The sequence below is a fragment of the Morone saxatilis genome, unplaced genomic scaffold, assembly GCF_004916995.1.
Source record: "Morone saxatilis isolate NCDOM2014 unplaced genomic scaffold, NCSU_SB_2.0 Contig12, whole genome shotgun sequence".
Lineage (NCBI taxonomy): Eukaryota > Metazoa > Chordata > Actinopteri > Moronidae > Morone > Morone saxatilis.
The window spans coordinates 23,484,908-23,508,317 of NW_023339674.1; the positions used below are offsets into that span (position 1 = coordinate 23,484,908).

At 40.5% G+C, this 23,410-nt stretch overlaps 1 protein-coding gene across 2 annotated transcripts; it reads left to right on the forward strand.

The window, feature by feature from the left end:
- Positions 1-1,774: 1,774 nt before the first annotated feature.
- hdlbpa (high density lipoprotein binding protein a) lies at positions 1,775-16,063 on the forward strand. 2 transcript variants are annotated; one of them, XM_035652715.1, is made up of 28 exons: positions 1,775-1,897; positions 4,149-4,220; positions 6,919-7,039; positions 7,134-7,300; positions 7,615-7,830; positions 7,931-8,137; positions 8,247-8,462; positions 8,585-8,791; positions 8,881-8,988; positions 9,085-9,189; positions 9,408-9,486; positions 9,594-9,733; positions 9,815-9,919; positions 10,008-10,121; positions 10,237-10,323; positions 10,417-10,548; positions 10,633-10,851; positions 11,292-11,513; positions 11,616-11,834; positions 11,939-12,077; positions 12,168-12,316; positions 12,390-12,494; positions 12,586-12,720; positions 13,017-13,160; positions 13,439-13,618; positions 14,197-14,313; positions 14,417-14,557; positions 14,653-16,063. In XM_035652715.1, the coding sequence occupies exons 3-28, from the start codon at positions 6,958-6,960 to the stop codon at positions 14,740-14,742; spliced, it is 3,825 nt and encodes a 1,274-aa protein (XP_035508608.1). In that variant the 5' UTR covers positions 1,775-1,897; positions 4,149-4,220; positions 6,919-6,957; the 3' UTR covers positions 14,743-16,063. The 2 variants fall into 2 exon arrangements, with proteins under 2 accessions (XP_035508608.1, XP_035508607.1); XM_035652714.1 differs by having other exon boundaries at positions 1,776-1,897; positions 12,165-12,316.
- The last annotated feature ends 7,347 nt before the right edge of the window (positions 16,064-23,410 follow it).

Sequence of the window (23,410 nt, forward strand, 5' to 3'; positions counted from 1 at the left end):
TTTTTGCTGAAACTGTGTCAGAGAGGGGACAGTTTGGTATGTTTTGAGGCTGCAGACTATGGAGCTATACTGTATCCATTATATTGTAATAACCATTGAGCAAAAAGCTCACCACTGTAAAACCGTTGTAGAGTGATCGTGATACATCTTGATAAAGTATTTTTAAGGCTGTTGTTGGATTTTGTTCACCCACTGTGTATCTCCGCTCTAGTTTCACTGTGCTGTTGCCCCCTATAACCTTTGGTTAATACAAATGTTTTTAAAAAATCATACCATTCCTGAGCTATCGCCTGCTGTCTTTCGTGAGCCAGAAACTCGACACCTGCTGTCTCAGTAGTGAGGGAGACAAGACAAGCAGCTTCAAAAATTTGAGGTGCTTTCCACAGGCAGAAGTGAGGGGCTTGGAGAAAGAAGACACCCTTTTGCTCAAAATCATTTGACCATGAGTTCTTATTCATTCATTCAAAGGCAACATTTGATGCTTTATTGACTGCTCTCCTTCTCCAACACAGTGAATGTTGAATGCAAAATCCATCCACTGATGAAGGCCAAAAAATGGGTCTTAGAGTTATGGAAGAAATCTACCAAGTATAAGAATAATTAGAGTTTGCACAAGCCTAATGGACACTGGTGTATGAACGTCTCCACTTATAGTGATGTACAGTTACAGCCTCATGTTATGTTACATATATTACCGTACATCAATCAGTTCCATATATGCTCACATGTTTTAAATTGAGAAAAAGAAACAAAATAACTTCACCAGTCTCAGTTTGGTAAATAACTTGTAATCAGAATGGATACTGGGAGAAACAAAAGGGGGATGAGTGCTCTATCCAGATTTGCATCCTTATCAAAGGATTTCGTTCTGCTCAAGGACAACAAATGGGAATTTTGTGTTACATCAAGTCTGATGCATTTAATGTGTGCAGTGAAAGAACTGCCATTAAAGTACAGCTTTCCATTTCATCAAATGGCCTCTGTTATTGACACATTTCTTTCATGAATAACTCAGCCTGGCCTTGCAAACTATAATAGAGATATAATAGAGATGTTATCATCATGTTATCGGTCATTGTTGTTAAGTGCAAGAAACCCAGAATCACTGTGTTCAGTGAAACTGATTCAGGCAAGGACCGTCTTGAGAGTTTGTTTGATCCCTAATGACATGTTTTGAGCTCAGAGTTGTACTTATTTATATTTGTTCATGTTTACCACATTCCTCTCACTGTAGACTGTGGACTCTGTGACCTCGGCAGTCTATCCATTAACACCTAGCTGAGGAATGACCATGACCTGAGAATGCAGCCTCTCTGAACTTGTTATAGAGAAAGTATTTCTGCACATGGCTGTTGTCAACAAAGAAAAAGGCAGGATTGTTTGATATCTCTCAGAGTCACAACAGCAACACTTGATTTATAACCTAGAAAGGGATTTCAGTGTAGGAGGATTGGCATGGGCTCATCCTCTGACCTCACTCACGTTTGAAAAGACACCGAGAAACGCTCCCACATTGAAATGTGTGGTCAATAAAACAGAATTTTGACATCTCAAACTGTGTTATTTGTTTGTTTATGAATACTCTCCTCTAAATGTGATTTTTAACACATTCTTATTTTAGACCAAGTATGCAATGTCCAGGGATTACACATTTAATCACGTATTATCTTACATGATTTTGATACGCAATGTAACCGGAGTTCATAAGTTATACAAGAGTGTGTCACCCTTAGAAATGAAAATAAGTTATTTGTAATCGGACTCTCTGGCGTGACGTTGGAGGATATGATTGGTGGGCGGCACTAGTATATATCCGTCAGGCTTCAATCCCACCTTCTCGCCAGTGGAATTTCATCTCAGCTTCTGCACCTTCAGGGCAGACGAGTACATAAAATAAGTAAGTACTTCACAGTTTTCTACTGAATACAACCGCATTATCTTTACACAAGAGCTATGCCTGACATATACGTAACAGAGTGCTACTCGTCGGGCGGACAGTTTGTTGGTGAACCTTGAACGTTACAGTATGTTCTGGCCTGACTCCGTGTCATTTCTCCCCTGCTCAGCTGTATGCCTACGTGGACTTAGCGAGCTAGTAGAACAAACTGTATGCTAACATGAGCTCGCTAGCTACAGGCTACAGTTCAACTTTCCACGAGCCTGTCGGTGTTGGCGAATTGGCATAAAAATGACACGACACCAGTGTATGAGCATGGCGGATAGTTTCTTATTTCCGACCCAATCTTATCGTAACGGCCATAATTCGCAGGCTAAGGTGCAGCCTGAAGTTGTGTGTGGCTGTTTGACTGAGCCGAGCTCCACATTAGCCGAGGAGCTACGTGTCACAGTCGCAGACACCGTAGTCAAAGTTTTTAGCAAGTTTGCTAACTAGCTAGGGCTTTGTAGCTAACGTTACTAACACATGCTACAGTGATTTTGCCACTGAAGACCCCACTCCCGTGAAGACCCACACATATCTGCCGAACACCTGGCGTTATCTTGGTGTCCCTGGCTGTTAAGGTCGTGTTCATTTGTCTCGATCTCGGTACATTTTTTATGGTTGACCCACGTTAGCCAACATGACGGTAGCTAGCATTAACTGCAATGTGTCGTTGGCAACTGTCAGCTAACGTTAGTTAATTTGATATCGTGTTAGCTAGCACTCACACTAACCAGCTACTTAAATCCTTAATCTGGGATTTGGGTATAACGGTATATGGGCTGGAGGGATGTTATGCTGCAGCTAACGATAGTGCAAGTTTCACTAGCTAGACGAGCTCGTTAGCAGTAATTAACATGAATGATCTCGTAGGTTTGACGATATGACGTTACATTTGATTAAGTTGCGTAGATTCCCCGCTTCGTGTGGTTGGGCATTTCTGTGACAAATGTCAACATTATTAGTCATCAGTTTAAACGCGCAACTGTACCTGTGACAATATGGTTTAAGCAAAACAGATGGACATGACTGTGTTGTAATTTACATGTTTCATTTTAAGCCATGGAGTTACTGTCTCTATTAATGAACTGACTGCTGGTGTGGAAATGGGCAACCTGTTATTAGGTGCTTTAATAATGTTAAAGGGAACATGCACTGTCTGCCCTAACAATATTATACCAAATACTAAAGGTAAAGGCTATTTGCTTGCATCTTATGTAGTGTCTAATTAATAAATAGTGAGTATGCACAGAAATGGAACCTGATTATACGCCCCCTTCTTAACAAATAAAAATTGGAGATTCATAACAACAAGATTAATGGGAGCCTGTGCACACCTTATTGCCAACTTAAACCAAAGCCTGTGAACATTGTGGGGTGAGAGGAAATTGGTAACACCAGTGGCAAACCAGTAAAACAAATCCAAATGTTCTAATGACTCTCACACAAAGTTTCACGCCACGTTAAATCATACAGCCTTCAACAATCACACCCTTTAATAAGAAACATTCACTGTGTAATTTTGCCGGCTCTTGCAGAGAGCAATGGCCTATTTACCTGCTTCACCCACAGCAGCTTCATCAATTGCCAGGTTTGTCCTCCTGTGTGACGAAGCAGTGTCCAATTATAGAAGCCAGATGTTTGTCAAGGAGAGTGAGCTCCAGTGGCACCTATACTTTACTGGAGTTCAGTAATGTGCTTCTTGGCACCAGCATTATCTGAATCCTTGTGAATTTCTGGTTGGTTTCATTTGTCTGAGGTGGTAGTGCTTTGGCACTATGTCATTATTGTTCCTACTGGTCTCACAAGAACCATGACTATCAAAAAATATACAAGTAGGCGTCAGCAACAGCTGCTTGTGTTTAACAGAATGAAGTTTGACGTTGTATTTGCTGTCTAATGTCTCCATTTTCCATTTAATGTCTGTTTAGTAACTGTTTTTATAAAGATATCCACTATGGTGATGTCATTTATCCTTTTTTTTAGTAGTTTGAGTTAATGTGACATGATACGCGACTCTTCTGCATTAGCAGAATTTCAAATGGGTGGCACAGATAGTTTTGCTAATATGGTTTTCTGTTTTGTGCACACATAAGCCTGTAGTAGCCAAGTTTTTCAAGTGAGGTCCCTGATGTATTACTCTTTGGAACTGAGATACCATAGTTGTTGTTTCAATACAACTGAGACTTTTTTTCTTTGTGGTCTACAGGCAAAAGCTGGCAGGCTGACGGGAACTTGCATCTTTACAGGACGGATTATCTGGTAACTGACCATTCAGCTGGTAAGTTGTTACAATTATTAGCACTGTAAGCACTGACACTAATACAGTCTTAAGCAATTAGCAGCATACTGTTTTGTTTACTTTAAATGTGGTCCCTCCCACCCTAACCACATCTTGGAAATTGGCCTTGTTGTAATGAAGTATAATTAGGATTGTAGCTAAGCAAATTCGGTTTTCTCACTGACATTTAGCAGACACCAATCAGTTCTGTATATAGGAAAATGTAGAGTAGTCAGCCTCGACTTGTATTTGACTTGTAGCAGTTGAATTTTGGATCTCCAAAGCAAGCTGAGAAACTTCACCATGAAAAGGACAAAATGTATTATGTCCCACAGTCTTTTGGATCTATCATTGTAATTCATTTATAAAGGTTGCTATTTTAATTTGGACCCATTTTTGCTTTTTCAAATTAAAGGTGTCCTAAAAGTAATCAGATGTTCTGGAGACCTTTTGAAACCTCACTAGATTTTCGTCGTGTTGGGTCAATTCTAAAGGAAGAAACCTCAATGATTATCAATTATCACACTGAAATATGACTTTTCACTATTTGTTTTGGCTGAGATTGCTATATTGAATATAATGTGTGCACTGTAGCCTGTTATGTAATTTATTAAATAATGCAAACATGCAACCTAGTCTGTTTTAGCTTTGGTGTGGCTTTGTCTTCCCCTCTAATGGTTGACTGACATGTTTTGCACCTTCTATTGCTGCAAAAAATGTCAACAAAGCGGGTATGGCCTAATCTCAAATGTAATAAAAAGGTTGTCCACATGTCACAATAATGATCTCCATATGAAAAACCTGAGATTCTGGACAAAATGTACTCTAGTGACAACAACAACACAACGCCTTTGTCTTTTTTTTTTTTTTTTGTAAAGATGCTTGATCATGCCAATGATTAAACGTAGGATATTCAGACTTACAGTGGCAATAAGGTTTGCAAACAGTAATGAGGTCTGGGAAGAGCAGCCTTAAGTTTATGAAGCCTGACAAGGAAGAGGCCACTGAAAGGGTGCTCTCAAATGTGCAGGGGGGGGAATGGCCTGCTAAACTGAGTACCACCACATTGAGGCTTTAAGTGAATTTCCTTCAATTGCTTGGTCTGTGGAAAAACCTTCAATATCAACAAGTTTTCTGTGACATCTGGAGTCTCCCCATGCTTTCAGATGAATTTCAAGCATGCTTGGGGGCAAAATCCACCCTAAAACAATTCACATTCCTCTGCTGTTGTTGGCCAGCATTTAAGTTTCTCTGCCAGCCAGAAAAAGAGCAGTGACTCCTGTTGATATATTGGGTTTCATCTTTGGTAGTTAAGCAGAATCAAGCTTTAGTCGGTGCACTCATTTTGTGTATTTCCTCCCTCCCTTTGCAGAGCATAAATAATTGTTAATGGGACTCAATCAACACTTGCAGATTTATGTAATCAGGAAATGAGTAGAAAAATGAGAGAGTTAAGAGACAAGAGTTATTCGTGTTGAAAGATCCTAGACAGGGTTTTTCTGTTGGTGGATTTTTCTTTAATCCTATCCAGCATGGATGTACGGAGGGGTCAGTGGGAAAAATCCTCTTAACTTTAGAGCCTAGTCACTTAGCCACACTTTGTAGAATGGCACCCGACAAAGACGAACAGTCGAACAGCCAAACTGTTCCTTCTAGAAAGACAAGATGTACTGTAGCTGTAGCCCTGCCCACACCAGTCTTTTTTGTTTTGTTTTTTGTGCTGCTAAGGATAACCTATTTACTCACCACTCACATTAACACTGTGTTGACATGACGATGTGACAAGAACTGTAATTATTCTGTGAGAGCCATGGCTTCTTTTGATAAAGGTAGATTAGATAATGGTTAAAAATCCCAAAGTCCACCTGTGATAAGCTTGTATAACGATGTCAACATGTGACACCTGATGATGATTCTTTTCTCCACCATTCATCAAGGCCCTTGTTTATCTAATTTAAGCTCTCATGACAAATAAGTGTATGCAAAATTTGTTAAATAAGGAACCTATCATATCCATATGTCAGTGCTGATGTGCAATACACATTCAAAACAATAAGTTTAAATCCAAAAGGTAATTACAACATATTGGTGTTTGTGTAGCCCAGAGTTAAAATAACACAATACAAATAAGAGTGATAAGGGTTTAAGAAGTAGTAGTAGTAGTAGTAGAGTAGCTAGTAGTATAGTATCGTAGTAGTAGTAGTATTTTTGCCTGTAAATTGATTTATGGATTCACAGGGACACTAAACATTCATAAACCCTGTGAAATTTACATCCATGTAGCAAGTTTGTACCAAAAACAGACATATCAAAGTTCCAAAAATCTTATTGACTTAAATTAGTAATTAAGTATATGTCTATAAAACTAGATATTTACAACAAAATAATCAAAAGTCTGTGTTAAAGTTCAGAAAAAGACATCCTTAGGTATTGTTAAAAAATGTTTTCCAGCTGAGCTGGAAGAGAAAACACAAATGCAGAAACCTCCCAAATAAACAAAACTGTGGATCTTTGGCAGAACATTTTCTATTGATGTAGGACTCCTTCACCCATAGTTGGAAGCTGATTGAGAAAAGAGGCTTTAGATCCTTTTAAATATTTAGCTCTTTCTGTTGCCAAACCTCTGAAAATAACATTACTTGCTCTTCTTGTCTTTCTGTTGCCAAACTTTTGAAACTAATGTAAACTTTGCTTTCAGTGGCACACTCGGACTCTGTGTTAACGTGGGATTTTGACCATGAGCTCAGTCGCTGTACTTACGCAGGAAAGCTTCAATGAGCACCGCAGTGGGCTCTTGCCAGAGCAGGCTGGCGGCGGTGGTGAGTATTTGGATTTTTAAGGCTGTGCTTAATTCTTTTGTAAAATGCAGTCAGAGCCATAAGTGGACTCATCTGTTCTTTCTTCTGTGACCAGCTGCTGTGGCAGGAACTAGCACTGGAGAGGAGGAGGATGCCCTTCCTACCTACAAGGATGCCTTCCCACCTCTGCCTGAGAAGGCGGCCTCACCTGAGGGGACCCAGGAAACTGTTAACGCCTGGACATCCAAGATTCGTCCTCTCAAGTCTTCTATTATCACCCAGGTATGACATTTTCAAATGTCTCCTACAATATACACCGTTAACCCTTTAAATTTACACTGCCCTGCCACAGTGTGCAGTAGGTTTTCTGCATTTCATGGAGCCCTTTTACACACTTTTTTTTTTGTTTTTGTTTAGTTTGTGTTCATGTTATTATATTCATGTACAAGACAAAGTCCTTTGTCGGGTCAGAGGTGGTTGCAACTCGACAAATCCCAGTTTCAAACCATGTTTTCGGTTTTAGTGCCAGTGGGTCTAAAGCAATCCAATTCAGATCATATTGACTTTTTATTTTTTTGTTTTTACAAATGATCTAGGTTTTCCATGTGCCACTAGAGGAGCGCAAGTACAAGGACATCAACCAGTTTGGGGAAGGAGACCAAGCAAAGGTCTGTGTGGACATCATGCACAAGACCGGAGCCCATCTGGAACTCTCCTTGGCAAAAGATCAGGGTCTCTCCATCATGGTTTCTGGAAAGTTGGATGCCGTGATGAAGGCCCGTAAGGAGATTGTGTCCCGACTGCAGACTCAGGTCAAGAGATAATTTAAAAAAATGTTTTAATTGATTATAACTGCATAAGGTATTTATAGTCTATGACAATGGTGCCAACTGTACATTTGAACCCTAACAGGCTTCAGCTACTGTCGCCATCCCCAAGGAGCACCATCGTTTTGTCATTGGCAAAAATGGGGAGAAGCTTCAGGAGCTAGAGCTCAAGACCGCCACCAAAATCCAGATCCCACGACCTGACGACCCCAGCAACCAGATCAAGATCTCTGGTACTAAGGAAGGCCTGGAGAAGGCAAAGCATGAGATCCTGTTGATCTCTGCTGAGCAGGTAACATTGCTCCTCAGACAACTAACTTACTTCATCAAGGTATATTCCAGATGTCACAGCATGAGGATGTATTTTAATTTTCTCTCCCCTGCCCTTCCTACTCCTTTAGGACAAGCGTGCTGTGGAGAGGGTGAACATCGACAAGGTGTACCACCCGTTCATCACCGGTGCCTACAATAGGGTGGTAGGTGAGATGATGCAGGAGACCGGTGCCCGCATTAATGTCCCTCCTCCAAGTGTGAACAAGACGGAAATTGTCATCACTGGGGAAAAGGAGCAGGTGGCCCTTGCTGTGGCTATGATCAAGAAGGTTTCTGAAGACAAGGTAAAATTAAAATGATTCAAAGGGAAATTCATGTTGATGCAGATTACACTGGTGTGAGGGAAGCATTAAACAAATGTTCTAAGGTTAAATAAGTCCCTGATCAACTACCTTTTGTATTGCAGAAGAAGAATGCCACCACCATTGCAGTGGAGGTGAAGAAGTCTCAGCACAAGTATGTGATTGGCCCCAAGGGAAACACCCTGCAGGAGATCCTGGATAAAACTGGTGTCTCAGTTGAAATCCCACCTTCTGACAGCAGCTCAGAAACTGTCATCCTTCGTGGGGAGCCGGACCGTCTCGGTCAGGCCCTTACCGAAGTTTACGCCAAGGTGTGGAACCACTGACAATTAAACAAATGACCCTTTTGATATTAAAAAAGTGATGAGGGGTAACTTAAACAACTTGTTTCCTTTCGCAGGCAAACAGCTACACTGTTTCCTCGGTCTCAGCTCCTTCTTGGCTTCATCGTTTCATTATTGGCAAGAAGGGGCAGAACTTGGCCAAGATTACCCAACAAATGCCCAAGGTCGGTTGTATTATGAATTTCTTTAACATTGCATTTAATTAAATACTCATTTAGATTTCATTTTGTAACTTATTTTTTTATGTATTTTGCACACAGGTGCACATTGAGTTCACCGAGGGAGAAGATAAGATCACCCTGGAAGGTCCCACTAAAGACGTGCAGATGGTGCAGACCCAGATTGAAGCCATTGTTACAGACTTGGTGAGTATTAAGTTACCTTTACAATTGTTCCTTGGACCTAGACCCAAAACCTACGAAATCAAAGTGATTACTTTGACGCAGAAGTCATGTGCTGGAAAATTGCATGAAAGGGCTTGAAAGTGGTATTTTCTGGACTAGGACAAGATGACCGTAAAGCTCCTTTTTAAGTGTTGATATATTGCCGTACTATTCATGTTTTTTCCACTTTCTCCGAAAAGGTAAGCCGTATGGACTATACAGAGATCAGTGTGGATCCCAAATTCCACAGACACCTGATTGGAAAAGGAGGTGTTAACAGTAAGTACAGTGTTACTGTCAAAAGGCGGATGTACTGAATTACAACAGTACAGCAAAAGTGGATCAGCGTCCCTCTCATCCCATATATCTATTGATTTTATTTACAGTCAACCGCATCAAAGAGCTGCACAAGGTGACTGTCCGCATCCCCCCTGACAACGAAAAAAGCAACCTGATCCGTATTGAGGGGGATCCCCAGGGTGTGCAGGAAGCCAAGAAGGAGCTGCTTGAGCTTGCGTCACGCATGGTGAGTACAAACTTGAATTCACAGGCAAAATGCTGCCCATTGGATCCTGATGTGCCTTACTAAATATACTGTCTCTCGCAGGAGAATGAGCGTACAAAGGACCTGATCATTGAACAGCGTTTTCACAGAGCCATCATTGGCCAAAAAGGGGAGAAAATAAAAGAAGTGCGCGACAAATTCCCAGAGGTGAGTTGGAAACTGTTGTCGGCTGGTATATGGTTGGTTGTTTACTGAACCCATGAAATGTACTATAATTCTATAATATTTCTTCTAGGTCATCATCAATTTCCCCGACCCCGCACAAAAAAGCGACATCGTTCAACTTAGGGGCCCGCGAACTGAAGTGGAAAAATGCGCAAAATTCATGCAGAAGATAGTGGCTGAAATGGTAAATCTTTACCTCTACTTTTATTAAGATAGTATGTTAAAAGATTGTTTAATTAGGCATTTTTAACTACTTTAGTGTAGTTGAGTACTAACTTTCAGCGATTTGCTTTTGTCAGGTGGAGAACAGCTTTTCTGTCTCAGTCCCCATCTTCAAGCAGTTCCACAGAAACATAATTGGAAAAGGAGGATCAAATATCAAGAAGGTATTGTATATTTCAAAGAGAATTTATGTAGTTGAATGAGGTCATCAGGCTGTCAGGGTCTGATTTGACAATTTGTTTACTTTTGCTTTTTAGATTCGGGAGGAAACCAACACAAAAATTGACCTGCCTGCTGAGAACAGCAACTCTGAGATGATTGTCATCACTGGAAAGAAGGCAAACTGTGAGGTTGCACGAAATCGCATCTTAGCCATTCAGAAGGAGCTGGTAAGCACATGCATGCATCCAAGAGCTTTGGCAGATGGGTCTACATCTAGCACATATGCCTAATTAGTGTCTCATTGTGTTCAGGCAAACATCACAGAAATAGAGGTGTCCATTCCCTCCAAGCTGCACAACTCCCTGATTGGGTCAAAGGGCCGTTTCGTGCGCTCGATCATGGAGGAGTGTGGGGGCGTGCACATCCACTTCCCCACTGAGGGCTCTGGGATTGATAAGGTCACCATCCGAGGCCCTTTAGAGGAGGTGGAGAAAGCCAAGCAGCAACTGCTTGCCTTGGCAGAGGAGAAGGTTTGTATAAATGTCTCTAATGATAAAAAGAAATGAACTTCTGTTGACCCTGCTAAACTGGCAGCCATTTGACAGGGGCATAAAGGGAGGGGTAAAAAGGCAAAGGGCTGTTTCTGTGCCTCATTGGTTGTACACTGCCACATGCTGAGAACTTCTTTCAGCTGTCAGAATAAAAACGGCAAGCATGTGCATCGCTAGTGTCAGAAATTGAAGCTGAAATTTGTTTTGGTTGCTGCTGTTTTCTTTAAGATTTTGAAGAGTTTAGCTCATTAAATGTTAAATCGGGGATTTGAGTTTCAGATGAGCATGAAGGAATTTTCCATCTCTTTATAACTTTGAAGTTAAGAAGAGCATCTTTGTGCTGACCTTTTTTATAATTGAGGTTGACTTTTAATACATTTCTTGTTGTAGAAATAATTTTGTAAATGTCTTTTCTTCAGCAAACGAAGAGTCACACTGCCGAACTGCGTGCAAAGCCAGAATACCACAAGTTCCTCATTGGGAAAGGTGGTGGAAACATCCGCAAGGTTCGTGACAGCACTGGGGCCAGGATCATCTTCCCCACTGCAGAGGACAAAGACCAGGAGCTCATCACTGTGATTGGCACTGAAGAAGCAGTGCGGGAGGCCCAGAAGGAGCTGGAGGAACTCATCAAGAGTTTGGTAAGGCCCCAAATAAATTTTGATCATGGATAAGACAAGGTAGGATACGGCTTTGGGTCTCTTGCTGTACCTAAAGATTTTATATATTTACTCTGGTTGCAGGATAACGTGGTTGAGGATACTATGATCGTCGATCCAAAGCACCACCGCTACTTTGTGGCTCGCCGTGGTCAAGTCCTTCGGGACCTTGCTGATGAATATGGTGGCGTGATGGTGAGCTTCCCTCGCACAGGTTCTCAGAGCGAAAAGGTCACCCTCAAAGGAGCCAAAGAATGTGTGGAAGCAGCCAAAAAGCGCATGCAGGAGATTGTCGAGGACTTGGTTAGTAGATAGTTTTGTTTTGCTAAGATTGGTCTTAATTGCTTGGGTTTTTCCCACTCTTCTGTTTTGAAATTTAACTGATGTGTTTTGTATTTTTTTTCCAGGATGCTCAAGTGACCATTGAGTGCGTCATTTCTCAGAAGTTCCATCGTTCCATCATGGGTCCTAAGGGCTCACGGATCCAGCAGATCACCAGAGATCACAATGTACAGATTAAGTTCCCAGAGCGTGAGGACCCACAAGGTAACCGCATGATCAGTGTGAAGACTTTGTAATTAAATCCTTAAATGAAAACGTTTTCATCTAACTTTGTCTGAATCACTCTTTTAGCAGCACCTCCCGCAGAGGCCCCTATTCAGGAGAATGGAGAGGCCAACGGAGAAGTGAAGGAGCCCGTCGATCCAAACGCGCCCAAAAAGTGTGACGTGATTGTGATTTCTGGTCGCAAAGAGCGATGCGAGGCTGCTGTGGAAGCGTTGAAGGTTAGTATTCATAACGGAGCTCAATTCTATTTCTCAAATGTTGCTTTGTTCCCTAACCGTCTCCTTTCTGTAGGCCTTGGTTCCTGTCACTATTGAGGTGGAAGTGCCTTTTGAGCTTCATCGATACATCATTGGACAGAAAGGAAGTGGAATTCGCAAGATGATGGATGAATTTGAGGTGCGTGTTGTACAGATTTAGTGCTGGCATGGGGCTGCGCAATATTTTTGTTTTGCTGCTATTTCACAGTGGCCTCGCTGTCTGCCTCCAGGTTAATATTCAAGTGCCTGCTCCTGACCAGCAGTCTGATAAAATCGCCATCACCGGCTTGGCCAATCACCTCGACCGCGCCAAAGAGGGCCTCTTGGAGCGTGTCAAAGAGCTGCAGGTCGAGCAGGAGGATCGGGTTAGTATTGTGTGGAGAACTTGGCCTTTTTATAGCCAGTGTATTCAGAGTTAATTAATGTTGGTGTGTAGTGAGGCGGGTCACTTATGCTAAACTCTTCCTGGTTTTGAAGTGTCTGCAGTGTTTATGACTTACATACTCTCATGGAGCAGTTAAGTTATCTTAGAATACCTTAAAGGCTACCCACATGATAACTTTGAATAAGGAAAGAGCTTAATTATTAACTTAAGAAATGAGTCAGGTGTTCAACTCTCTGGTTGTAACCAAGAGTATCGTTTACATCAACCCCTCTACAGGCACTCAGGAGCTTCAAACTGACCATCACTGTGGACCCCAAGTATCATCCCAAAATCATCGGCCGCAAGGGTGCCATTATAACCAACATCCGCACTGAGCATGACGTTAACATCCAATTTCCAGAGAAGAATGATGAAAACCAGGTACAGCATTATTGCAGAACTTCAATTCCCTTTTTAATATATAAATCAAAAATGATAAGAGGTGAACCCTATGTACTCCATCAGCACAGCAGGTGGTGCTAAATTACCAGTTCATACACCAGGAGCTGCTAAATTACCAGTTCATACATTACTACATGAGAATGAAAACACTAATGGAGAATAATAGTTACCAATAACTATAGCAGTTACTGTCAGATAAAGTATTATGAGACAATAATAGAGAATGTCATGTAAAATTTTCTGCTGTGTCCCCACAGGATCAGATTACTATTACAGGGTATGAGCACAAAGCCATAGCAGCACGAGATGCCATCCAGGCTATCGTGGATGAGCTTGAAGAGATGATCTCTGAGGACATTACCCTGGACAGCAGGGTCCATGCCCGCATTATTGGAGCACGTGGCAAGGGCATCCGCAAGATCATGGATGAGTTTAAGGTGAGGCTACTTAGAGATGTTTTTTGAGGTGTTTCACCACTAAAGGCTTTTTAAGCATTCTCACCTGGAAAAAACCCTTACTTGCAGCTTCTTAACATCAAGTCTCCACTTCATCATAAACAAATCTTTATTAGTTTGTAACATAGAAGGAATTTACCTTGAAATACGGTTCTCAGTAGCAACAATTCAAATTCACAGCTATACTGGGGTCCACACACCTGACCCAACTCAGAATCAAGGGTGTACAGATGAACATAAAGCCCTTTATGTTAGGTTGCAATATCTTTCAAATTTGTGTTTTTTACTTTGGCCCTTTTTTTACTTTTGGGTGTCAATTGTTGCCGTGGGCCGGTCTGGTTTGGGGCAGATGAATTATAATCCCATTTGATCTCTGCTCTTAACAACTAAACATGAACAAGTTTAGAAACTTGGGTTAGACATACATATATTTTTAGGAAACAAACCTTGTCTCTAGCTGCCGCTTGTGGCTTCACTATATCTGTCAGTCCCTTATTTGTTTGTGTTTTATCACTTAAAAAAATATCTGGTCTTTGACATGGTGTCCATCTTCTGTTTAGGTTGATCTCAGGTTTCCCCAGAGTGGAGCTTCAGACCCAAACCTTGTGACAGTCACAGGTCGCCCTGAGCTTGTGGATGAAGCCATCGACCACCTCCTTAACCTGGAAGAGGAATACGTAAGATTTCCTGTGCATGACAGCTGTTACTTTTGCAGTAGGTGGTATAAGCAATGCTTGTAATGCTTACTGTTTCCTAATTGGCACTGTTACATTTTGTCAGATGGCAGATGTTGTGGAGAATGAGGCAAAGATGGCTTACATGCGGCCTCACGGGGGTAGCGCTGCTGCCATGGATGAACATCGTGGCCCATCCAAAGGCTTTGTGGTGAGGGAGGCTCCCTGGACCACTGCCAATGAGAAGGTTAGCGTTTTCCCGCGAGCCTTACACTGTTCAAAAATAAGAATTGGTCACACTTCCACTTTCGTTTCTTAATCCCTGTTTCTTTCTACTATTAGGCTCCTGATATGAGCAGCTCTGAAGATTTCCCCAGCTTTGGAGCCCCAGTGGCAACCAAGGCCTCTCCCTGGGGACCCAAGCGCTTCTAAGCCGTGCTGCTACACATGGGCCTGAATTTAACCGGACACAATCTTCCCGTTCATTGTCCCCCTCTTGACCTGGACTGACCGCTGACCCTAAGAGTCTTCAGTTCTGAGAATGTCATCCTTATCTGTCTACCTATCCCGGTTTGCCCGTGCAAATTCATCAGTCTAAGTGCTTTCAGATACTGTAATTGACTTGTGAGCTTTGTATCTACATTAAATGATACTGTCTTACGCAAAAAAAAAAGTGACAGATGTTGCGGTTAAGTCTCCAGTCTGTACAAGACTGACATTTAAGTGTTTATTAGACATTACATTTCATTGTGGTTTGAACTGTTATACCAAATTCAAAGGTGGCCAGGCATCAGTTTTTTTGAGCTGCCCTTATCTTAGTTGCCTTCGCAGGGTGGGGTAAAGGGATTGAATTACTGCTGGTGACATGTCCAGACATGATTCCTGACCGAGGGGCCAGCTGTTTCAGTAACCCACCCCCCTCCTGCTTTACTCATGTAGCTGAGTGAAAATCGTCAGTCGTTAGCCCTCAAGCACACTTTAGTGGTTGTCCTCTGTCACATCTATCCATTTGCTTAGCTGTGCTTCTGTGAATATGGTCAAGTAGTGGCACGTACCTTGTAGCCTTATGAATTGGTAAACTTTACTAAGGGGGGAGGGGGGAACGGTTTCAGCCACTGCAGAATGGCACCCATTCAGACTGCCAGATGCTTGGAGACCATGCCAGAACTAAACTTCTTACAACACTAGGCCTAGAGCTCCAACGTATCAAACCTCACACTAACTGTTGAATGAACTCTTTTGACATTCAAAAGTAAATCACTCTACAAAATATAATGACTGTGTTTGTGAGCAAAACAGCAGACCATCTCGTGCCAACTATCTGTCTAGTGATGTCCTGTGTTACTCATCCTCTGTATTGGGTCAGTGTCCAGTCCCTTTGTCTTCCAGTTGCTATGCAGATAGTTCTGTTAAATAGCAATGGCCCTTTTTATCAGCCTTACAACTAGAAAGATACAAACCAGGTAGAGATGATGTCTAGGTGCATTTTTAATGGACAGCTGGAAGGTATGTTTATTGTTCCTTTGAAAGCTCTTGGAACATTTCCCCCCCCAGTTATTGTAATTAGTTTAATTTTGCCTAAGGATTGCAGATTTAGCTTGCTAGCTACTAATTCAACATCTAGCATCAGCCTACCTTGGTTTATATCCTCCTAGCATTGAATGAAAGATTATGCAAATACCATTGAAGTGAACGGTTATGGATGACACTGGAAAAGAAATTGTCCAAAAAGTCAATAAAAATTGAAAATCTCTTGCGCATTCACGTGAGTCTTTTGTGAAGAGCAGGTATTAATTTACTCTAGGAACATAAGACAACTTAAAATGAACAAAGCTGGTAAATGTGAAACATTACAAACCTGATGCAGCTGTGGCATCATACGTAAAACAGTGGATCTCAGTTGTCTTTTTATTTTTTGGTCTCATGGTGGTACTAGAGGAAAGGTCATGGTAATCCACTCGAGATATCGGGTTGTCCTGTTCAGAGGGTATCTCGATCTCCTGGCTGCACCAAATCTATGAGGAATTTAAAAATGGAAAAATTTCAATTTAAAAAGAGCCATATATGGTCATATTAGGACATTTTAGCTTGTAAATTGATTAAAAAAAAAGGAAAAAGTACATTTAGTCCTTGCCTTTTTTTAATACACAACCTGTTGTGGAAATATGGAAAAGTATGGAAATAAAGAGGCGTTGTGGTAAAGTGGAGCATGCATTTGCTCAAATGTAGTGGCAGCCTGTTTAGCATGTGAGCTATATCTAAATAAATTAGATTGTGCCCTGTGGTTGTCACTAGTAAAGGTGTCGAAGGGAGGCATGTTATAAACAACCCAAAGTTTGAGCTTAGTCATTAGTTTTGGGGTATCCTGTAATGAACGTAAGTGTTAGACCATTAGAAACTTTGACCTTTTGGTTGCACTCAATGGAAATGTGGGATTTCACCAAAGCCTTTAGGATAGCTATCATGGCCGTTTGATACAGATATTGAATAATATTCCTTATCACACAACAAACTTACTTACCCTTTTTTAATTGATTTTTACCAAATGAGTGAAACAGCGCCCCTCTGGGTTGTAACGCTTAGTTAAAGTCAGCCGGTCTGTGTGGTCAAACATGGTATAACACCCTCACCCAAGTCCAGAGAGGTGAAGTTTGCGGTTTGCAAGTTAACTGTCCTGTCAGTGAGAAGCTGTCAATGGACATTTCTCTTGAAAAGAAACTTCTAAGTGAATTGTAAAGCCTGTCGCTTTAGAATAGAAAGCTGGCTAACGTTATTTTTGCAGTGTTGCTAATGCTATCAGTTAAGTTAACTAACGTTACCGCGCTTTGTCAAACTAATTAGCTAGCAGCAATGGAGTGAAGAGATGAGTGTTTTCCAACAAAATGACCAACTCCAGCAACATGATGTGACACGGATACTTCGCCTTCATGAACGAGAGGGAAATGGGCTTCAAAATCAACAAACGTGAGTCAGATACACCCTGTCTGTCTGTCTGGTTTCTTTACCCGCCACAGCTGCGTGTTGTTGTGATAGTTAGCAACCTGCTGCGTTATTGTTGAATGTTGTCTTAATGTGAACTGTGCTTTGTTTGCCCATGCTTGCCAGGACACTGAAGGTTTTATTGCTGCTATCACAAAAATATTTAGCTGGGAAAGAGCCTGCAGGCTTTGACTAATTAGAGATGTCTCCAGTTTTAGTCAGTCACCTGTTGATTTGTGACCTGTGGTCTGCTAGCCTCTTGTAAAAATGTTTTGGTTCTGGTTTTAAGTTTAAACTATTATGAGTAATGATCTTTAAAAAGTACTGTTGTTCCCAACCTTTTTCCTTATCATTGCGTAAACTGACAACCCCTGACTACCTGACTTATTTCTTTTATGGATATTTAATATTATATTAAATGCATAACAATAGCAGTACAGAACAACTGAAAAACTGTTCAATGGTAGTGACTGCAGTAACTGCAGGGAGTGTGTGTAAAATGAGATTTGGTTGAATTTTGAGCAGATTATTTGATTATTTCCTGTGAATATTGTACCAGAGATGACTTTTCCTGATATTTTATGATCTTTTTATACAATCCTCCATACTAAACAGGCTTCTTTTTGACATATTCAATGTTTACTTCTTGTTGTATTAGCTATAACTATTAGGGATGCACCGAAATGAAAATTCTTGGCCGAAACCGAAAACCGAAAATGAGGAAACCGAAAACCAAATCCGAAACACCGAAGAAAATTGCAGATGTGCAAAGGGAAAATAATATTTAAACCCTTGACACAAGCCCATTCTACTTCCTTCAGGTAAAAGTGCACCAATCAACTGGAAAACTTTCTTGCCTTTTCAAAACGTTCCCACAGCCCCCCCCCCCCGTGCTTCGGATTGATTTCCTTTCTGTGCCTACAATCTTCTCAATATAGAATGGCAGTCAGGATGTTTGGATTTTCCAGGTGATAAATTAAACCGACGTGAGAAGCTCTTTACAATGCACCCCCTCTTGAAATTTCGCATTACACGTTTTGCAAACTCGCTATCCGTGGGTCCTTTCTCAGATATAATTGAAATTACGTCCACACCGCAAGACAGTTGGCGCTTTCCCAACAAGCGTGTGCTTGACGCGTTTTTGTTTGGTGGTCACAACAATTTCCTGTTTCGGGCCCGTGTTGTTTCGGTGAAAAAGATTCGCCGAAAACTGAAATGCGCATTGGCATTTCGGTGCGAATCATTCGTGCATCCCTAATAACTAATAAATTTCTATTTATTTTTGGGTTGTTTTGAACTTTTCTTATGCATGACAAGGCTGTATTATCACAAAGTGAAGGCTCCTGTGAATTAAGCTTTGTTCAGGGTCTTCAGAGTTGTTGAATAAGTCTGAATAATAATTAATTTTAAATAATAAATCAAAACTTTGAACAATTTCAATTAGTGTTCTTTACAGAAATAAACAAATTCTGAGGAATATAGGTCAACTGTGTAATTTATTTCAAAGTTTCTTTACACACAACTTAAAACCTCCCCCCTGAGAAGCTTTGCGACCCCTAGTGGTGTCCGATCCTTCAGATTGGAAAAGCACTGAACTCAGAATACTGTGCCATTGTACAGTAGGGTTTTGTATGTCATACAATGAGATGACTGGTAGGTCCATGTATTTGATACCTGGCACGGGTACTTTTTTTGATGGACCATAAGCTTGTAAGTCTATGATTTGTTAGTGTTCAACTCTCTAAGTATTTAATAACTGATGTTGTTAACATATATAATGAAAGGCTGTATCTAATGAATTTTTTTTTATGTAATAGAACAAATCGGGCCTTGCATATAAAACATATCAGAAAAATAATGAATGAGATTCCCTAGACCCACAGTGTACATTGACACTCATGTTTGACAACAGGTTGAAGACATTCAACCTCATGGTTAAAAAAGCCCAAAAATCCTCATATTGACACATTGTCCCTTTCCTTATACCTTATTGCTATAAGAGCAGTGGTTCCCAAACTTTGGTTGCTGAGAAACTTTTTTTGTCGCCCCCCACCACCGTGATACGCAAACAAAATATTTTTGTTCAAACTCTAGCAGTTTATTTATACTTGTATTAAAACAAACTGCAACTTTTTAAAAATAATAAAAATAATTGCAATAAACTACAATCCTCTTTGGGGAATAACAAATAAAATAATAAGATACAAACCACCTTAACATGGTAATTATTTCAGAGTACGGTTTTTTAAAAACCTGGGTGTAACAGTATTCAATATTTGCTGACAATATTTTCAGAATTGCCTCCTTCGTGGAAAAAATGGTTAAAAACGGACCAACTCCCCTGAGAGGAAAAACAAAAACTAAAGATTTGTTTGTGCAAAAAATGAACTTTTAACCGCCTCACATCTTTTCAGTGACTGGTGTGGCCTTGCTTCATGCGCACAATCTCTCAAATCTGGGTTCAGTTGTGAAGACTGCAACTCTGGAGTTCGATTTTTCAATGTCCAGGCTTGACGTATTTTGTCTTGATTGAGGCCACTGGCAAGAAAAACCTCTCACATGGTAGGATGTGGCAAAAGGAAGAAGAATGGTCAGGGCTCTTTTACCTAGCAGTGGGTAATCTTTCTCCGCTCCAATCCAAAATGCAGCCAGTGTCTTTGACCTAAACTGCAGCCTCATTGTTGAATCAGAGGTGACATCAATGAACCGTTCCTCCTCGGCTGTGCTGAAGTCGGCAGGTGGTGTTGCACTGAAGGGGTCACGGATCCAGTCTTATTCTTTGGGATCCTGCACTGGAAAATATCTCTGGAAATGTTTCTGAAGGGCAGAGAAGTGTGCTTCCATGCATGGGATCACTGTGTTCTGCAGCTTGTTGACTTCAATGAAGGATTTCAAGTTGTCAAAGGAGTCAATATTTCCATCTTTCACTCGCTGCTGCCACATCTCAAGTTTTCTGATGAATGATGTATATTCTGTATGAATGATTTGTATTCTGGGTGTATTGTCTACAAGTGGCGCCTTAGCTTGTTTGGCTTCAAACTGTCACAGGCTAGTATTTTGAGACACACAACACACTGTGGTCTCTCCTCATTACCCACCGTTGTACAGGTGAAGCCAAAGGCGAGATATGTCTCGTCATATTTCCTTGTCTTTGCCTTGCCTTGCTTTGGGAGCACATCTGGTGACGGTTCATCCTCTGCTTTACGTTTAGGTGGGAGCCCAGTCAAAAACTTGTCCATGTTTTGCTAGCAGTGTCCAAGCATGCCTCATTCATTTAGCCCTGTCGCCGTACCACGCCCCCCCCTGCAATGGATGCCCCCCACTTTGGGAACCACTGCTATAGAGGACAGGTCTGACTTGGCTTCTGAACCACACTGCAGCGGAAACAACTGTTTTAGGTTCAATATAACTGGCCCCACTAAAACAACAGCTGGCCCCAGTCGGGTCCCAGTGGTAAATGGACCACTGATAATTCACTGCCTCTAACATAACGTACATGTTTTATCCAACCACAACGAATAATAATAATATGTGTTATTTATCCATTATCCATCGCTCAGCAAGCTACAAATGCAATTGCTCCTTAGATCTGAATACCTTTAATACCTTTTAAAACTACCCAGGGTCATTTTTAATCAATGTTTTTAACATCAGGAATTTTAGAAATCTCCTCCCCTTTGTGGTTAACATGTGTTTGTGAAATACTTGAACAGACAGAAAAGAGTGGAGATGATTTATTTTCCTCTCATCCTCTCTCCTCTTGAATGCTGATAGAGGTGCACTCTCAACACTCATGAAGTGCTCCTGTGTGTTTGAAAGGAGCAACGTAAAGCTCTCACCAGAGCTTTGAGGCATAATCATGACACAATTAAGATAATTTCCCACTGACTGCTGGTGGCGAGAAAAGCAATTTTTACGCCTTGTAATCGAGTCTGGCTGTCAGATTAAGATAGCAGGTGATTTTAGGGAAATTGTCTTGGCTAACTCTTTGGAGTGGGATCCAGGTGGCCTCAGGTATCTCTTTGCCCATTGAGGTTGCCCGTAAGGTAAATACAGTTTTGATTTTGAAAATGAAAGAAACATTTGAGTGGTGGATTTGTGTCTCTGGGCATTTGTCGGTTTATTACCTGCCTCTGCTGCCATCTACTTCTGCATCTTGTGACTTAAAAGAGCCAAGTGGTCTGTTATCTGTGTTTCACTTTCTGTCTCTGTCTCCGTCTTTCACTTGCCTTCCAATGACAAACTCAAAATTCAACACATATTGTGTGAGATTACCATGTGTAGGGGTGAAAATGTTAGCTTCTTACAAAGATTTCAGTAGTGGAAGAAAAACAACCTACTTGATGTTTGTTCAAGGCAAGGCACGTTTATTTGTACACCACCTTCCAATAACAATGCTTTGTCTTTAAATGAATACACGTCTTTTTCTTGAACCTACTTAGTTTACATAAGACGTATGAATTAGGTGATAATTTAAATATGATTCTGATACGATTTAAAAAGAGTAAATTAATACAGAAGATGAAAATTATTCAGAAATGAATAAAACATATTAAACAGGAGACTAAAAATTACAGTACAGTGTCACCTTAATTTTGACAAAAAGGCAGTGTGGTAAGCATTGATTTAAAAGAACTCAGAATATGTCAGATATATGTAAATGTATTTTATAATGTTTAAATTAAAAAAAAATATATTTTTTTTTATTAAAAATACTTTTTATTAAATTAAAATAAGGAACAACACAAGATACCTCCCACCTTAAGCATCCATACAGCATAACCCAAAAAATAAATATATAAATACAGAGAAATAATTGAATAATATAAAATTATAATAATAACACTTAAAGAAAAGAGAGAGGCATAAAAGGAAAACAGAATTCAATCTAAATCTCACACCAAATAATTATGTTAATGAATCATATAAAACTGAGTAAAGTATGGTTTCCAGTCCACTATGTGTATGTGAGTTACGGGTAACTATATAAATGTGCTAATAAGAGGAGTCTTCCACCCAGAACAGCTTGAGTGAGTTTTTTCAGGTCTGCAGGTAAATAATCTAGAAAAGGTAACCAACTCTTCAGAATTAGCTCATCGTTTCCTTTTAAGGCAGCCTGTAATCTTTCATATGGGAGGGTGTTAAAAATCTCTCTGTACCAAAGGGTAGCACTTGGCAGGAAGTCTTTGATCCAGTTGTTTCTCAAGGAGTTGGTAGTGTGATGCAGGGAGATGGAAAACATTTTGGAACACTAATCAAAAAGAAATACTGTGATCAGGGTATTCAACAAAATCATATTGCAGTTATTTTGACAAATAATGTGATTGTGATTTTTGCACACAAAGTTGCTGAAACTTGAAATTAAAAAAAGAATGTGATGATGTGACCTTTGTTGGGCCTGTACCAAACAAACAGACAAACAAAATAAAACCTTTTCTTAAATCTGGAGAACTAGATTTGTGAGTCAGGTAATCTCTGCAGCACTACAGCAATTTGTCACACATTTTACCTTCATCAAAAAATTGCAGCTTTTTGTGATTTGTATATTGCACTTGGCCATATTGCAGTTTTGATAATATTGCAATTAATTGTGCAGCCCTAATGTACAGAGGCTTTGGAAGTATTCAGACACCTTCACCCTTTGGACACTTTGTGTTTATACATTTTACTTAAAATGTACAAAATGCACATTTTGCCCATCAATATACACACAATAGAATTTTTTGCACATTTACAAAAAAAAATAAAATAATAATAATATTCGGATCCTTTGCTGTGACGTTCCAAAATAAGCTCAGGTGCATCCTGTTTGCTTTCATAATCCTTGAGATAAACAAGTTGATTGTACTCCCACCGGTGGCAACTGGACGTGATTTAGAAAGGCACATGCCTTTTTATATAAGGTCCCACATTTCATGGTGTTTGTTCGGACCAAAAACAGGCAATGAAGTCCAAGGGACTAACTGTACACCTCTGCATTCAAATAGGCCTTTTTTCCACAGCAGACATTTTCTCTTGTCTTAGCATAGAAAGCACAGGTGTTACTAATAACATTAACGAACGATGGCTCTGCTCTATTCAAGTGTCCCAGTAAGCCGTGACAGTGTGACAGTGAGCCAGC

Coding starts and splice junctions, on each gene's coding strand:
- hdlbpa (XM_035652714.1), top strand. CDS start 6,958: ATGAGCTCAGTCGCTGTACTTACGCAGGAAAGCTTCAATGAGCACCGC. Junction 8,138..8,246: donor TGTTGATCTCTGCTGAGCAG/GTAACATTGCTC, acceptor CTACTCCTTTAG/GACAAGCGTGCTGTGGAGAG. Junction 10,122..10,236: donor AGAAGATAGTGGCTGAAATG/GTAAATCTTTAC, acceptor TGCTTTTGTCAG/GTGGAGAACAGCTTTTCTGT.